Source organism: Primulina tabacum, chromosome 14 (genome assembly GCF_025594145.1).
Source record: "Primulina tabacum isolate GXHZ01 chromosome 14, ASM2559414v2, whole genome shotgun sequence".
Taxonomy (NCBI): domain Eukaryota; kingdom Viridiplantae; phylum Streptophyta; class Magnoliopsida; order Lamiales; family Gesneriaceae; genus Primulina; species Primulina tabacum.
The window spans coordinates 21,259,301-21,277,803 of NC_134563.1; the positions used below are offsets into that span (position 1 = coordinate 21,259,301).

Below are 18,503 nucleotides of genomic sequence, written 5' to 3' on the forward strand. Positions count from 1 at the left end.
AAAGAATATTTTGATGATTGGAAGATTCGTATGCAAGCTCACGTTACAGCCCAAGATGATGACATGTGGTATGTCATCACAGACGGACAATTAAAGATCTTAAAGCCAAATACAGCCATTGCTGTTACTGTGGGTGCACCACAAATGGTTGAAAAATCAATAAACGAATGGACTGAGGAAGATAAGAAGAAAGCTAATCTTGATAATGTCGCGAAGGACATTCTGTAAAAAACTCTTGATAAGAACACCTTCATCAAAATCAAGATGTGTTCCACTGCCAAAGAAATCTGGGAAAAGCTCATTCAGATATGTGAAGAAAATGAGCAGACAAAAGAAAATAAACTGTCTGTAGCAATGCAGAAGTTTGAGAATCTAAAGATTAAGGCTGGTGAAACTCTAAATGAGTTTGATGAACGTTTCAGCAGCCTGGTTAATGAACTCGCTGCCCTTGGTAAAGAGCATAGCAACAGAGAAATAGCACTCAAGGTGATGAGAGCTTTACCTAGGGAATGAGATGTCAAAACAAGGGCTATGAGAGTCTCTAAAGATCTAAACAAGTTGGAACTACATGACTTGTTCGCTGACTTAAAAGCCTATGAGTTCGAGCTAGAAGTGAGAAGTGGAGAAGAGCCCTCAACAAATCTGCCAACCAAGGCCCTTGCTGCTACTACTGCTATTACTTCTACTGTTGCTGCTGCAGTCATCTCACAAGCAGTACATCCTACCCTTACTGAGAGTACTTCTGAAAAGACTGCTGAAAAGATCAGCAATGAAGCTATATCTTTATTTGTGAAAAAGTTCTCCAGGTTCATGAAGAAGAATCACCGAGCTTACCAAAACCCTAATCGGAACTTCAAGAAGGATTCACCATCTGGTGATATGGCGTGTTTCAACTGTGAAAAGATTGGTCAGTTTATTGCTGATTGTCCAAAGCCCAAGAAAGATCACCAGAAGAAGAAAGAGTACAAAAGGAATGACAAAAAGTTCAGAAAAGACCGCAAAGTGATGATTGCTGAAGAAAGCAAATCTAAATGGGCGGATTCCAGTTTTGAGTCATCTGACTCAGAAAGTCATTCCAGTGAAAGTGATGCAGAAGAGATTAAATGTCTTATGGCAGATGTTGAATCAAACTCGACATCTGAAAATGTATTCGACTTTGACTCTGACGAATTTACACGAACTGATTTAATTAAAGCATTGCATGACATGGTAGGGGAGTACTCGAGACTTTCTCAATCATTGGAGGAAGTTAAAATTGAAAATCTAAACTTAAAAAATCAAGTCAGTAAATTCACTTGCTTGCAAGAGAATAGCTGCAATGATTTGAAAGTGGAGATGAGTAAGTTGAAAACCGAGAATGAAAGAGTAAAAGCAGATTACCAGACAATGAAATCTGAGAATCAGAAGCTGTCTGTTCTGGTAAATGCCTGGAATAAGTCTTCTGTTTCATTGGAAAAGATGCAAGAATTGCAGAAGCAATCCGGTGACAGAAGTGGTCTCGGATTCAGCAATAATGAAAGCATTTCTGAAACCAGTACCAAACCAGAACTGGAGAAAGGCAAAGGGAAATTCATTCACTTTGTCAAATCTAGTCTAGTATACGAACCTGACGTACCAACTGTTCAAGTTGAAAGGAATGTAAATCAGATGAACAGAAGAAAGAATTATGGTCTAGGATATGTTGAACCTAAGGGAAAAGTTCACCAGAGTGCTGGATCCAGTGGAGGATTCAACTCAGGAGGACAACCCCCTATGAAGGTTAAAAACTATCAGTACTATAATTCCAGACCTGTTTAGAAGAGATACAGGCTAGACAACACAAACAGAAGGGAAAAACAACATCCAAATATATATACTGTTAGAAATAACATATCCCCTGCTGCACACACCTCTATGGTACCCTGAAGTACAAAATCACCAAAAATTGTACAAATGTGGGTTCCTAAGGGACTAATAAGGCTTGGACCCAAGTAGAATGGGTACCAGATACTAAAATTTGTGTTTGCAGGAACAGATGAAGAAAGCTAAAGTAAGCAGCTCCACATGGTATCTGGACAGTGGATGCTCCAGACACATGACTGGACAAGAAAATCTACTATCAGAAGTAATGAGTTGTACTGGACCAAAGATAACGTTTGGGGACAACTCAAAAGGTAAAACCATGGGTAAGGGTAAGATTATCCATGGGTAAGGGTAAGATTATCCATGGTAACATAACTATTAATGATGTACTACTGGTTGAGAATCTCTGTTATAATTTGATTAGCATTAGTCAACTATGTGATAATGGTTATTCCGTAGCTTTTCAGAAGCACATATGCACAGTTAAAGATTCTGCTGAGTCTACTGTATTAACTGGAAAGAGAGAAGGCAACACTTACAAAGTCTCATGGAATTTAGATCATGCTAGTGTCCCTACATGTTTAGTTGCTTCTCTTACTGATAAGCATTGGCTCTGGCACAAGAGATTGAATCATTTGAATTTCAAGTCAATCAATAATCTCAAGAAGCAGAACATAGTTGATGGTTTGCCTGATATTAATTTTGTTAAGAATCATGTCTGTTCTGCATGTCAGCTTGGAAAACAGATCAGATCCAGCTTCAAGAACAAAGGTAGTAAATCGACTCAAGATGTTTGGAATTACTGCATATGAACTTATTTGGTCCAATCTCTATCATAAGCTTAGGGGAAATGAAATACACCCTCGTTGTTATTGATGATTTTTCTAGATTCACTTGGGTAATATTCCTTGCTGGAAAAGATCAAACCAGTAGCCTCCTGATCAAGCTTCTGAAAAAGATTCAGAATGAAAAATCCTCTTCTATCATTAAAATCAGAAGTGATCGGGGTACTGAGTTCACTAACAAGATTCTTGAGATTTATTTAGATGAACAGGGAATTCATCATGAGTATTCAGCTGCCAGAACGCCTCAACAAAACGGAGTAGCTGAGAGGAGAAACATAACTCTTAAAGAAGCTGCTAGAACAATGCTAGCAGATGCAGACATTTCTCAGCGCTTCTGGGCAGAAGCAATCAACACCGCATGTTACACACAAAACAGAACAATGGTCAACAAAAGACATAATCAGACTCCTTATGAGATATGGAAAGGGAGTAAGCCTAATGTATCTTATTTCCATGTATTTGGTTGCAAATGTTTTGTGCTTAATAATGGCAAAAATTATTTAACTACATTTGATTCAAAATCAGATGCTGGACTATTCCTTGGTTACTCTGCTATGAGCAAAGCTTTTAGAATCTTCAACAATAGAACTCTCAATGTTGAAGAATCGGTTCATGTTGTCTTCGATGAGGACAGCTGATATGAATCTAGCCAGCCACTATGCGTTCCAAAAACCAATTCCGAGAGTACGCTTGAAGATGTTGAATGTTGCCCTTCATCCAACCAATGAAAGCTTGGAAACAAGGCTCGAAGGGTTCAAGTTGCATCACAATCAAGTAGAGGATGAATTGGAAGCTTGCGACTTAGCGCGTTGGGGGGGGGGGGGGGGGGGGGGCAAAGGAACATTCTTCAAGCATCTTTGTGAACTACCGAGGCTACACGGACGTGTACATGGACCTGTACACGGGGTTCGTGTCCCTTACATTCGAGCATGTGAAATCCAGAGCCTACACGGACCCCCTTCCGGACCTGTACATGGGGTCCGTGTCCTTTACGACTTGGAGAGAAGATTTTTCCTAAATTAGAGTTTTAATTATTTTGGCAAGTAGATTTGATATCTTTAAATATGCAATTTTCTGTATTTAGGTTTTCGTTACCTATATTTAAGCTAGAATACCATGTAAACAATTCAACTTTTGTTCATTATTGTAATTGATATCAAATTGTGAGATTTTCTCTCAAATACACTTCGGTGTTTTCAAAATCAAACTTTCAAAGGTGGATTCTTTTGTCGTTCGTCTATCGATTTTCACGAGGGTTTCCAAGGACGGGTTCTTTGGAGGTTCTCTTGAACGCGATTGTTTCTATCGTTGATTGATTGTTGCTAGACTTGCGTGATCTAGAGGCGATTATCACACCTAGTCAATTACTTGTTTCAAAGATCGGGAAAAATAAAAGATCTCGTGGGCGGGATCGTATCAACAGCAGTGCTCCTAAAATATCTAATATATCAAATTTGAGTAACAGGATAGACGAGATTCACTTGGAACTGGATAGTGAAGATGATGCGGAAGCAAGTATCAAAGATGTTCAAAATCCAGAACCAGACATTCCATTAGTAGAAACAGAAGTACAAATATCAGACATACCAGTACCAGCAGCTGACACTCCAGTACCTACTACTGATTCAGCTGAGATCAATCCAAACTTATCAAATCAGGAAGAAATCCCTTTAAACCCTTTTATTTGGAGAAAATCTCATCCTCCATCTTTGGTTATTGGAAATCCAGCAGCGCCTTTAATAACCAGAAGGCAAATGATTAATGAATATATGCATGCTGCTTTTATTTCTCAGGATGAACCAAAGAAAATGGATTGAAGCTATGCAAGAAGAACTGAATCAATTCAAAAGAAACGAAGTTTGGTTTCTAGTACCTAGACCATCTCACCAAGCTGTCATTGGAACCCGGTGGGTATTCAGAAACAAACTAAATGAATAAGGCATAGTGATTAGAAACAAAGCAAGACTGGTGGCTCAAGGTTTTAGACAAGAGGAAGGAATCGACTATGATGAAACCTACGCGCCAGTAGCAAGGCTCGAAGCCATCAGAATATTTTGGCCTTTGCTGCTTTTAAGAATTTCAAAGTCTATCAAATGGATGTGAAGAGTGCTTTTCTAAATGGTTTACTACAAGAAGAAGTCTACGTCGAACAACCTCCAGGTTTTATTGATCATTTTTCACCTCATCATGTATTCAAATTACACAAAGCCTTGTATGGTTTAAAACAGGCACCTAGAGCGTGGTATGACACTCTTTCACAATTTCTTATCAATCATGATTTTACAATTGGGACAGTAGACAAAACTTTATTTACTTTAGTCAAGAATAAACATATTCTATTAGTGAAGATCTATGTTGATGACATCATTTTTTGGTCAAATAACCCCAAATTATGTGCAAAGTTAGGCTAAATTGATGCAGGATCAATTCGAAATGAACATGATGGGAGAATTAACATTCTTCTTAGGATTACAGATCAAACAACTTGATACTGGAATTTTCATAAATCAAGCCAAGTATACTAAGGAGCTTCTAAAAAAATTTGGTATGGAAGCATGCTCTGCTGCTTATACTCCAATGAGCTCTTCTACCAAACTCGATAAAGATGAAAGTGGAATTCTAGTAGAGGTAACTCAGTATCGTGATCTCATTGGCTCACTGTTGTATCTTACTGCTAGTAGACCTGATATCTTATTTGCTGTTTGTATTTGTGCAAGATTTCAATCTAACCCTAAGCAATCTCATTATATTGTTGCTAAACGTATTCTGAAATACTTAAAGGGAACACAAAATGTCGGTTTATGGTATCCCAATGATTCATCGTTCAATCTTATTGGATATTCATATGCTGATTATTCAGGTTGCAAACTAGACAGAAAAAGCACAAGTGGTTTTTGTCAATTTCTTGGTGATAGGCTGATCTCCTGGTTTAGCAAAAAGCAGATTTCCATAGCTACGTCTACTGCAGAAGCAGAATACCTTGCTGCTGGAAGTTGCTGTTCTCAAATACTATGGATGCAACAACAACTTAAAGACTATGGAATTCAGGCCTCTGAATCACCTATCTTATGTGACAATACCAGTGCCATTGCAATCACGCAAAATTCAGTACTTCATTCCAGAACAAAGCACATAGACATCAGACATCATTTCATAAGGGATCATGTGCAGAAGAAGGATATTCGTCTGGAATACATTTCTAATGATTTACAGGCAGCAGATATCTTTACAAAACCACTGCCTGAGAATAGGTTTTCTTACTTTCGAAATATATTGGGTTTAATCGACTTAACTTGAGTTTATTTATGTTATCATCTGGTCTTATATTATCAATTTTGTGTGCTGCTACAGGCATCCAAGTTTCTTGAGTCCGACATATTGAATTATTATGTTCTTAACAATTGTTATCATACTATTTATAGATAGGTTGCATTTAATGGTGAAGAAGTTGAAGAGTTTCAAGTCATACGAACCGATCTACTGATTTTCACAGACTGAGTTTTTCTTACTCATTTATTTTTTATCATCCATTCATTCAATGAAAGCAGTAGATAGACAAAATATGCGAAAATAAATGAAATCTTTCTTTCATAAAACCAGAAGCATTACATTGAGTCTATCTATTACATTTGTTGATATCAGCAGCTTGAAGTACTTTTCTATGTTGCAAAGTACTTCAACAGGAACTTATCTAAGGACTGTTGGGACCCCCCCCCCCCACCCACTCTCTCTTCGCGTGATCATGGTTCGTGAAGGGGATTATTCCTCAACTTAGTCCTAACAAAAACGAACAATCTAACTAATTGTTCGTATTAATAAACTAAGGATTTTCTTCCTAGTCTTCGTATCTTGAAAAAGGATGTCTTCAAACATCTGCTTACGAGAGACTGGAAGTTGTCTTTGGAATTCCCCTGCTGATTCTGACTTCTGAGAAGACTCCGAGAGATCACTTGCACCTATCATTTGTTTTGGTTTGATGAAAGAGTGAATGAGCTAATTTGTGAATTTGCAGGTATTTTTATAGAGTCTTTGAGAAACTGAAGAGACGACGATCTGCCTACACGAATACCAAGATTAATCTACTATTTCCCAGAAATCGTATCATTGCATTTATTAATTCATAAATTTAGGGGGAATAGTATCGTTTGTCAATATGTCATTTTTAGACCCTGTCAGAAGCAGTAAGGATCTTTGTCTTTTTCATAAAACAAGTGTCTACTGGTTTTTGTATTAATCTGCTGCAAATATTTCAGCATCTTATGACTTCCAGTAGATATTATTATAAAACGACAAATCCTCTTCTGGTCTTTTTCAGTAACCATCTGGACAGCCCGCTCTTTTTATTACTTTTCAAATTTTGAAATAATTAGTGTCTCTCTGACACACTCTGCATGGCTTTTCAAATACTCAACCGTAAACATGTTGACACGTGTCTTTGTGTTTACATTGACGGCTGTACATTTTTTTAACCGTCTTTTTCATCTCTTTTCACTTTTTACGCTTCAAGTATTCTGATTATTGCCTACTGCTTTCTCTTGCTATCATCTTTTCTTCGAATCCTCATTACTTATAGGAATGGCCGGAGCTTACATCTTGAATGATTTCTGTCCTTACTATCAAGGATGAGAATCTTCTCAAGATGTTTCAAACCATTGAGAAATCGGGACTCAGAAAATTCTTGGAAGCACCTGCATGTTATATATAAAACTGCTCTTCTGGAATTTTATGCTAAAGCGACTGTAGAAGAAGGGAAAATCGTGTACTCCCAGGGCGATGCATCTATCTCTATCGATGCTGCCATGCTTGGATCAACCTACTTTCTCCCTTGTTCAGGAATCAATGAACTTTCTGGAATTTTCAAGGAGGAAATGTCTACTGCTTTACTGAACTTCTCAGCTACTGGAGAAGAACTGTCTCCATCCTATTTCAAGAAGCTTCTGAAAATGGAGTACCAAGTACTTGCTGATATTAGTGGCTAAGGCACTTCTTGTGAAAGCCGGTACTTTCGATCGGCTAACAAAAGAAAAGGTTCAAGTGATGGTTGCCATCACTTCTGGATACCAAATGGATTGGAGTCGATTTCTGTTCAAGATAATGAAGGAAATGATGGTTAGAAGGAGTTCTGGTTTTGTTGTGCAGATCAGCCAAATGCTTAAGGATGCTGGTTTTGCTCTTACATCTGATTCGGACGCATCGTACATCACCATGGCGGATGCTGATAACGTGCTTGCGTTAAGACCAAAGCCAACTGTGGCTGAATTTATTGCTCTGAAAAAGGAAGTGGGAGATGCTCAAGCTGAGGACCTAGCACCTCAGAAGAAAATTAAAAGAAAGAGAGTGGTAATCTCTACTGATTCTGACAAACAATGTCTGAGGAGTCTGCTGCTCCTATTCAACCATCTCTGCCACCCACTCCCCATAAAAAGAAAGCTCACACAGTTCTTTGGATCAAGAAGACAGCAGCCCTTTCTGAGTTGGAAACTGTTCCGATAAGGCAAGTATTCCCAGAAACCGTTCCTTCTGCACGACCAACTGCCTCTGTCTCACTACCAACTACTGCTTCTGTTCCAACAACATCTACTGCTTCAACTTTCAGACCTGTGTCTGGAATTGTTATTCGTGAATCAACTGCCGGGTCTTCTGCTTTTCGATCCGTGTTGACTTCCTCTTCATCAGGAAAAGGAAAGAGAAAACTTATTGAAGAACAAAATTTTCAAGCTGCCAAATCATCTGTCTCTACTGGTATTGATCTCCATCTAGAAGAAATTGAGAACTTTGCAAATGAAGAAATGGAATTCTTTAATGAATGGCACAAGGTTCGGGTTTTCTACCCCTCACGTTTTTCAGAACACAAGGTTCTTTTGGAAGGCTGGTCAAATATGAGAGAAAGGTCTTTGAATTTGCAAAGATAGAAAATGTGATTGAAACGATGCGCCGTCGCAGCTTCATTTTCGAGCATATTAAACGTGAAAAGCTGGAATCAATTTTAAAGACTCTTAAGTCTAATTTTGATGCACTGATTCCCACTGCTGCTCACGATCAAGAAGTGATTCTTGTATTGACGGAATGTCTGAGAATAATGGATGAGCAACTTAGTGCTCAAGAACAGAATTTTGGAAAGACTGAACTATATTCAGTAGGCCTTATTCCAGATCTTGAACAGATTCAGCCAGTTGAGGAACAATCTATAGCTCCTACAAACGCTATGGTTTCCAGTACTCCTGCATTAAACACGATGCCTACTCAGTCTTCTTCTCTTGTATCTGTTCGTGAATTGGCTTCAGTAGATGAAGTCATTCAATCTCTCACTCGAAACACTTCTGCGGCACCAGATACAACTCCAGTTGATGAATCTGTTCACCCAACAGTTCAACAAGCGGATCAACCAAAGGAAGAATTGCATGCTGCCCAGTCTCCTTCATTGCCAAATTTGAAGATTTTCTCCACTAAACATCAAGAGGAGATGACCGTGATCTTGAACGCTCCGATTCAACCTTCCGACCAGTTGGAAGCCATGGAAGTCGGTCAACAAATAGAAAGCACACCTCCTGAATCGTCTGCTGTTTTTAAACAAACTAGGCGTTGAAACCATTGCTGCTGAGCAATCTGTTGTTAATGAAGGTGTCTCTACTGCTCCATCTGTTGCTGACAGTAACTATTGCAACCCAAATTCCTTCTACTGCTTCAGAAGATATTTCTGTTGAACCTGATCGTTCTACTGCTCTGCTGGACACGATTCCTCCTGCTGCTTCTCAACAGTTTCCAATCTCTACTGCATTGGTTGTCTCTGCTTCTGACAGTGCTGCTCAATTTGCCCATCTTGCTGAAATCAAGCAGCGTATGCTCACCAGAACCCCATCTCCGGAACCATAAATATTTAACATGGAATTTGAGATAGAAACACTGCAAAGAAATTTCAACAATCTGTCGGAACTGGTGAAGAAATTATCGTGTGAACATGTCTCAGAAGTGAGTGGCGCACAATTTTTCCGAAACCGTGTCTCTAAAGAAATATCTCGCACAATGGAATCTGTTAGCAAATTGCATGCTGAGGCAATTGTTTTCAGATAGGCTGTTTCAAGAAGTCAAGGTGCAATCATGCTCGGTCAAACTGACATTCTTCAACGACTCACCGACCATGACGATATTATTCGCTCAGTTTCTACGTCAATAGAGTTACTGGATGCCAAGATTGAGTCTCAATCTCTTAACACTCTCAGTGAGCAAGTATCTCAAACTCCACCACATCTGGAAATGCTCAACGATGGGATCGTGACTCTATCTAGACGTATGGACTACCTAATTGCTCAAGTCATGGCCGCTGATGCCAAAAAAGGGGAAACAGAAGGCATGATGGAAGCTCAATCAAGAAGGACAGAAGGAAATCAAGCATAACCATCCAACAGAAATCAAGATCATCGGGATGAAGATACTCTATTCCGAGATATTGGAACAGATGACTAAATTTCTTGCTGTTTTTCTAAACTCTGTTTGAACTATTTATTTACTTTTTAATCATCTGGTTTTAGTTGCTATCTACTTCATTATTCATGGTTACTAACTTCCAGGTTTTGGCATCACCGCAAAGGGGGAAATTGTTAGACTTAATTTTATTGTGGTGATGAGTATCAAAACCAGTAGTAATAATACCAACCAGAAGATTATGCAAAACAGTAGCTTTTGAGTTGCTCTATCAGATCAGTACTTTAGTAAGTACTCAACGGCTTAGTATAACAGAAGCATAACTTATTCCTACTGGATCAGCACTTAACGGATTGTTTCTGATCTTAATTGTTACCGTTACTTTATCTAGTACCAAGCATTTATTGCGACATTAATTGCTGTACGAAAACATTTAATTCATCCTGCTAGTTTTAGTATAAAACAAGACTGACTACGTTAAAAGCCTTTTGCAGGATCCTCTTTAGGAAATAAAGCTGTTTGTATCAGAAGTCAAGAGAGCCGTTTTTTTATTATAGACGTTGGATTCAAGTTATCTATATATATGGAACAAAACCATTTGAAGAAAGACGCTGATCATTCTTATCTATCCAACAATATATTGAGCAACCGCGAACTTATCTTTATCTTCAAAAGCTCAAACGTGCAGAAAAGCAGTACACGCTTCATTTAATACATCTGATATTTGAAGATCATTTTGTACTGTTATTTCTTCATCTCTTCAAGCGAAACCATTTATCATATTATGTAGAAGAGTTTGTAAACTGGAAAAGAGTCTTTTCCAGAACTTCATTATTTTAAGCTACTTTGTGCTAGTTACTAAGAGTTTCAGTAGACAAGAGATAAGCCCTGCTGAAGTGGGTGTGTACAAGAGTTGTAATGTAAATCCAAAGTCTTTTAGTGATACTTTCTGAAAACAGAAGAAGGGGAGATGTAGAAGATTTTATCTTCGAACTTCCAGAAACAACTACTTTTATTGCCTACTGATATTGCTGTTTTTCACCTTATTTCATCGGATCGTTTCCGCACTTACTTTAGTGATCTGCTGGACTTACACTCGAACAAGAATAGCTATAATCTCTAACAGGATCATAGCGCCCTTTGCAAAAACTACTATCAAAGGAGGAGAGTTTATTCAACCCCGCTCTAAACTCCACACCGATCCCCAACAAAATTCCTAGGACATGCTTCATCGAGTGTAGATTGAATGCAAAATCAAATAAAATTATTGACTCCAATAAATTAAATGCCTTGGTTTTTTGATTAAGAGAAATAGAATCATCTTCTGAAATTATTTCAAGCACATCATTGACAGCAAAGAACATGGAAATCAATCTGATCAAAGAATTGTAAAGTGACCCCCAACATCTATCCCCAGCACGTTGAAAGGTAGTTTCCTGATTGAGTCCCAGATCACTTGAAATCTCACCATTCTCCAATACCTCGACCATAAAATCTGAATGTTTCTCTCAAAGAAGATCAGAAGTTTGGAAGATGCTTCAATAAAATTTAACACATCATCAACCACGCGAAATAAATTAGAAATCGGAGGATTTTTCCAGGTCACAACTATAAGAGCTAGTTGAAGCTTATGGGCAAAACAATGTATGTAAAAATGCACAGGAGTTCGCCTCTAAAATGCGTGCTTTTAAACCATTAAATTTACCCGACATATTAGCTCCATAAAAACTTGTCCTCTAAACTTAGACATGCTCAAATTATATCTAGAGAAGATCTTATCAATAGCAGATTTAAAAGTAATATTTACTAGTAAGATGTTCAATCTAGATAAAACATTCATTTACATGTCAACTACTTTCAACATAATGAATAACAATCGACATTTTCTCCTTTGTTGACACATCACGAGATTCATCAACTAAAATAATGAATCACCACCATCTCTGATAATAGCATTAATCGTTTCAGTGGCACAAGCACTCACTATTTCCTTCTGAATATCAGGTGATGTTAACTTGTAATTTTTAGGACCATTTTTCAATATCACATCCTTAATCTCTTTATTATGAATACCTAAAAATTCTAGTTGGATAATAAAGTTACTTGTATTAAGAGAACTTTAAATTTCGTCGTGACCTCGACATAAATGCCCTTGTCGCAACAAAACTCAAATATAATCAATCGAAGCATTGAGACAGATACGATAATCGTTCCGCATTTTCTTTGATTGTGCTCATCTTGATTCATCAAAGCTTCAGAATTCATTCGAGCTTTATGATGTTTACTCTCATGCTGGTCAACATGAATATTAACCTATCTTTACACTTTCAATTTGTGAATTGCTTGTTTTCCCTTAGTTGTGTTGAATAGATAACAATAAGTACCATCTGTTTCTACACTACACCCTAACAAATCACTAAATTCATTAAACCATGAAGGATTGAACTGTCTACATTGACTTAATCCAAATTTTTTTGGGAATTCATAGCCTGAAGGTTGACATTGACATTTTTTTACAAATGTGACCTTCGAACTTGATCCCTAATATTGACATTGTATGCACAAATTGGAGACCTTAGTCCAGGATTTGTCGTTAATTTAAGAAATCAAAATTTTCAACCCTAACATCTCCAATGTTTCGCACTTCTTGTTTTGGATATTTTCTTTTAAAATATTATGCATTATAGATATATTGCTTTCCTGATAAAATAAAAAAATTATAATAAGTTTAGCTTTAAATGTATAAAAAAACAACTCTCATTGGAAATAGAGTTTATTAACTACAAACAAAAACATCTTTGTTGTATCATTTCATTTCCTAGTTATCAATACCAAAATAATGGCCACTTCTAGATAAATTTTGAGCTTTATTCCAATCAATAGATGATAAAACAAGAACTGATATATTTTCTTGATAATTTATGTTCCCATTGATTTCAAGCAACATATGAATTTTTTTTCCCTTTATTTACTCCAATAATAAATAGATCTATTATTGTAACTCAATTTTTTAAACAAAAGTTTATAAATTATAACTACCCAACATAATAATAAAATATTAAATATAAATCCACATAAACTATATATATATATATATGTATATTTATTTATTTCCTCTAAATAAAATATAATATTATCAAGCATATAACAAAAAATTATCTCTTTTTCAATCTTTTGGCCTATACATTCAAGACATGCACATAAAAAAGTAAAAATAAATTATTTCTTTTGGTCGTCCTATATATATTACTCTTTTTTTTCCCCGCATTGGGCCTGAATAAGCTCGTCCCTAACTATGATGATATAGTTGCTTTAATTATATTTGTATGACCGAGCGTTTGTCGATTTATCAAAAGTTATAATTGGTGTTAACAGTTCAACTCAAATCTTTTAAATCATACATCAGCTCAAATACTATGTTTCGATTGCTCTACTTAATAGAGTTAATTATTGCACCCAACAATATTGTATTCTTTGAGTATTCTCCAAAACATTTTTTTATACGTTTATATCTATCTATTTGATCTATTTTCCTGATAAAAATAAATAATTTGTGATATCAATTGGACAAGGGGTTTTGCATAATAATTCAGATATTTTTTTGGTAAAGTTTAAATAGTGTGGGAAAAAAAAATAAAAAAGGTTAGTTAAAACATTGAGTCGCTAATGACAACCACCAAAACATTTTCTTGGAATAAGGACGTGCTGCCTAACTTTTGACAGCCTCGCCCACTTTTAATCAACAAATTTCTCAACTCAATTGGACTATTAAATGTTCTCTACTATAAACATATATTCCACGATTTTTAATCAATACTTGCCATTGAGTACACGTAATATTATACATCTAGTAAAGGAAAAATATCTTTTATGTAGTACAATTATAGCAAAACTATTTTAACTAATATATAATCGTTCAAATCCATTTGTTTTTATTAAACAAAAACTTGTAAAAAAATTTCTTTCATAAATGATTTTCTTGCATTTCATGATAAATAGAATAAGAGTTCATGAATATTGTCATATTTGATTTATTCTTTCATGAAAATATATTTTCATAAATTAAATATAAAGTTACAATAATTATAAAAAAATTAAAATAATTCGAAAATAATTAGATTTTTTTTCCTTCCCCAGTTGTCTAAGACAAGATTAGTTTTGATTACACACAGAGATTTTAAAAATCAATTGTAATCTTTGTCATGCAATTGAAATCCAAAGACAAAATGATTCCACAGTTGACTTTTTCTAACATTGCGCTCCAATATTGTCACCAAATGGACATGGCTTCATTTGTGTACAATATATATATATATATATATATAACCCTAAAATTTGAGACAAAATCTATTTAGAGGGCAAATATATAAAGCCAAAGGGTACGTGACACTATCGTGAATTGATACTTTATTTGTCGGATAGACTCCTAAGACCTCTATTTTATTAATATTCCATAAATATTTAATAAAAAAATATATTTAAAATATATAATGATATCAACGGTCGGGAGAATTTGAAATTCATTTTTTAATTTTATTAATTAGTCGTAACACAAAAACTCATGTGAGATCATCTCAGAAGTCAATTTTATGAGACGAATCTCTTACCCGCCTCATAATGAAAAAATATTACTTTTTATTGAAACCATTACTTTTCAATACAAATAAGTAATAAGTCAATTTGTCTCATGGATATAATCTATAAAACCGTCAAAAAAGATACTTACTAAGTAGTAATATATCTGTACCAAAAATTATAATTAATAACCCTGTAATATAATATAATTATAATATTTTTACTAAATTTTATAGATATAGTGACTTATAATTATATTTGTTAAGGATAAGTTGATATTTTTACAATAGTAAAAGCAACATTAATATATTATTGATGATAATTACCAAATTTTAGTAGCAAAAAAATATTGCAAAAGAAAAAAAAACCAAAGCTGTTAATATTAATGTGGTGGTAGTTGATTTGAATTTACATATATATCCTTCTCATTTTAGAAATTTTACATATATATCTTTTTAGCAACTTTTAAAATATTTTATAAGTTCTGTTGATTAGAATAATTTTTTCAATTGTATTTTTTATCATTGTAAAAATATTAATATTCATGTGATATTTTATATTATATATATATATATATAGTTTTAATATGTTGCATATCCACAAACACAATTATGTAAGTATCGATGATGTGACACTCAACTATTGAATGTAATGAAATATATCAAAATTATACATTCAATAGGCGAGTGACACCTCATCGGTGTTCATATAAGTGTCATTTTAGAAATTTTACTAATATATTGTTTTAGCCTCTTCTTTAGTATTCTATAAGTTGTGGAAATGAAGGATTATGTGACTTTTAACAGCCGGAAAATTTTCACTTATATCAATATCGATATAGATACATAGATATCTTTCTTTATAAAAAATTGATTTGATTTTACATGTTTGTCATTATCATTTCAGAAATTTTATAAATATATCATTTTAGCAACTTATTTAATTTTTATAATTTATGCAAATGAAAAGTCATATAGTAAAAAATTTTATCTTTCAACTATATATATATAAATATATATAAAAAATATTAAATAAATAAAGTTCAATTAACTGCGAGTTATTAGTATAATATATTAAGCGCGAGTAGGGGTGGGAAAAAATATCGAAATACCGAAATACCGAAAAATCGTACCGAAAAAAATGCCGAACTTACCGAAAAAATCGGTATACCGAACATTTCGGTACGATATCATACCGTACCGAAATTTTCGGTATCGGTATCGGTATGAAATATTTTTTTTTCGGTATTTCGATATACCGAAAATAATTTTTTATTATTATTTTTTTAAAATTTAAGTTCGGTATACCGAAAAAATGTCGGTATACCGAAAATATACCGACAAATTTTCGGTGTCGGTACGGTACCGGTATGAAATTTGTCTATACCGAAAATTCGGTATATCGACAGTATCGATATCGGTATGGTATGAAACCATACCGATATTTTCGATATGGTATATGGTACCGTAGTTTGGTACGGTATGATATACCGTACCCACTCCTAAGCGCGAGTTGTCTCCCGCATTCTAATATTATTATATTTTACTTTTATTTAATAATATTTGGACAGTGACTTTTTTATTTTGATTTTTAAATTCACCATTCTGTGTCATTTCACGTCACGTGTATAAATTCCACGAAGCATGACCACATCCCACTCTCCTCCCCCTCTCCACTTGCCCGAGCCCCACCCTTTTCTGTGCCCTATTCTTTCTCTCTTTTTTTTTTGGTATTTTTTACCTTTTATTTTTCTCCGTGAAATCCCCCATAAGTAGAGGGAGAGTCTTAATAATCCTTTGCAGCTCTCCAGCCAGGTATATTTGACCTCTTTTTTCTTGTTTTCTTTTTTATAATCTGTTGTAATTAATTTTTTTGTTAGTTTTTTGGATGTTAGCTTGGAGGTGGGCTAGTTTTTAGAATTTTTTTAGTATTGGTATTTTACTGCTAGTGTTTTTGTGTGTGATAAATTCTGAATTTTAGCCTTTTCGTTTTGTTTTGAATGATGACACGGGTTCATTCTGAAATTTTTTCTTGAAATCCAAAATATTGTTACAACATGATAAATTTGAAACAGCTGTTTGTTTTTCATCTTAAGCAAAATATTGTTTCGCGAGGTTTTGTTTGGTTTATTTTGACTTCAAGTACGAGGCGGGTAATTCAGAATGATGGAAACTGAATTGCAGATTTTTCTAGCAGATCTGTATGTTTTTCATCTTAAAATAAATACGTTTAATATATAAAATACTATGTTTTTTTAATCAAAAAAATACTATGTTTTTCTGTCGGTAATAACAAGTCTAAAATCACAGCCGGCTCTTCTCATTACCCGCTTTACCCGGATCTTAACCAGAGCGAATGAATTTTATTATATATTTATATATTATTAAAGTCATTTTGTAACCAAGATTTCACCTTTTCTTGCTATGGCAGGTCTAATTATTCACTATCTTGAAAAATGAATCACTGTGCTATTCAGCATAATTATTTTGTCGCCCGTGAAGAGATGAGAGGAAGTGCCGCCGCTTCTGGCGGAGGATCTATGGAGAGGAGAGGGACTGTAATTTGCCCCAAGCCTCGGCGGCTAGGCCTAAACCACACCACCCTTTATGACCCTTATCCTATGACACCCCGCAGATGGCATATTTGGTAATTTCTTTTTCCTTTACATCCAATTTTTAGTCTTTTTATCTTATTCTTGGCGATGGGTTCTGATTTTTTTTTCCTTTTTTTTTTTTTGGGTTTCTGATAAAGCCATCAGCGAGAGGTCTGTGAAGCAAATGCTGCCCAAGAAGTGCTGGATATCATTCTTGCAAAGGTTTGTTTTTAACTTTATCTGCACACTTGACACTGTTTCTTGATACGAGACTTTTAAGATCAAGTGGCCCTTATCATTTGATTCATCAGTTTGCCTGCCAAATCTGAGAAAAAATTTGGGTTTTGAATCAACAGGGTAGTTATGGTGCGGATCAATCTGTCTCGCAAGTATCTTCGTCTCCCCCATTTTTTTCGGGGTCACCGCCTAGGAGAGTATCTAACCCATTAATCCAAGATGCACGTTTTGTGGATGAGAAACTCGCCCCAGTCTCACCACGTGCGATCCCAATCATATCAGGCAGATTCGTCCAGGAAAGTTTTGGTAACCATCCGGCCTTGAGGGTCGAGGGGTTCGACTGCCTCGATAAGGTTAGGCGCAATCGCCACATCCCTGCCTTGGCTTGAGCCTATGTTCAGAGCGCTCGAGCCCACACGATTCACTTTCGTTCTAGCAATTAGAGAACAAATTTTGCTCGGCCTTCATCGAGTGAGCTAACCAATGGGGGACATAAATCATTTTGTATAGTGTGTGTATATGTTATCCATTTGGTAATATGACTTGAAGTTGATGCCATTTCAGTAAAATAGTTTTTATATAGTAGGGACTATGGAGGTATCAGGAGCAACCCCCCCTTTGTCAAAGGTGTAAGTATGATCAGAACTTAGAAGGGAGAAAGGGGGATTCTTGACATTTTTTGTCCATTTTGGGATCATTTTTGAGATTTCAGCTGTGAGAAATTGCAATTTTGTAATTCGAATATATTGTATATAAAAATTCCTGCTTAATTAAGTTCAATTCACAGATAATGCTGCGTGAGTTTTCATTTCCATACATAAATTTTAAGATATATAATCCGAGTGAGTCAAGTTTTTAATCAAATCTCCAAGACTTGTCAATTATGTACACACTTGTGAGTAAATATAGTTTAATAGTTGACAAAAATTTGTATGAGACCGTCTCACATGTCGTATTTTGTGAGAGGGATTTCTTATTTGGGTCATCCA

The 18,503-nt window shown here is 35.3% G+C and overlaps 1 protein-coding gene across 1 annotated transcript; it reads left to right on the forward strand.

Moving 5' to 3' along the window:
• Positions 1-16,335: 16,335 nt before the first annotated feature.
• LOC142524481 (uncharacterized) lies at positions 16,336-18,294 on the forward strand. The gene is made up of 4 exons (XM_075628494.1): positions 16,336-16,498; positions 17,115-17,330; positions 17,436-17,499; positions 17,634-18,294. Exons 2-4 carry the CDS (start codon positions 17,140-17,142, stop codon positions 17,901-17,903), a joined length of 525 nt encoding a protein of 174 aa, XP_075484609.1. The 5' UTR covers positions 16,336-16,498; positions 17,115-17,139; the 3' UTR covers positions 17,904-18,294.
• Positions 18,295-18,503: the final 209 nt, after the last annotated feature.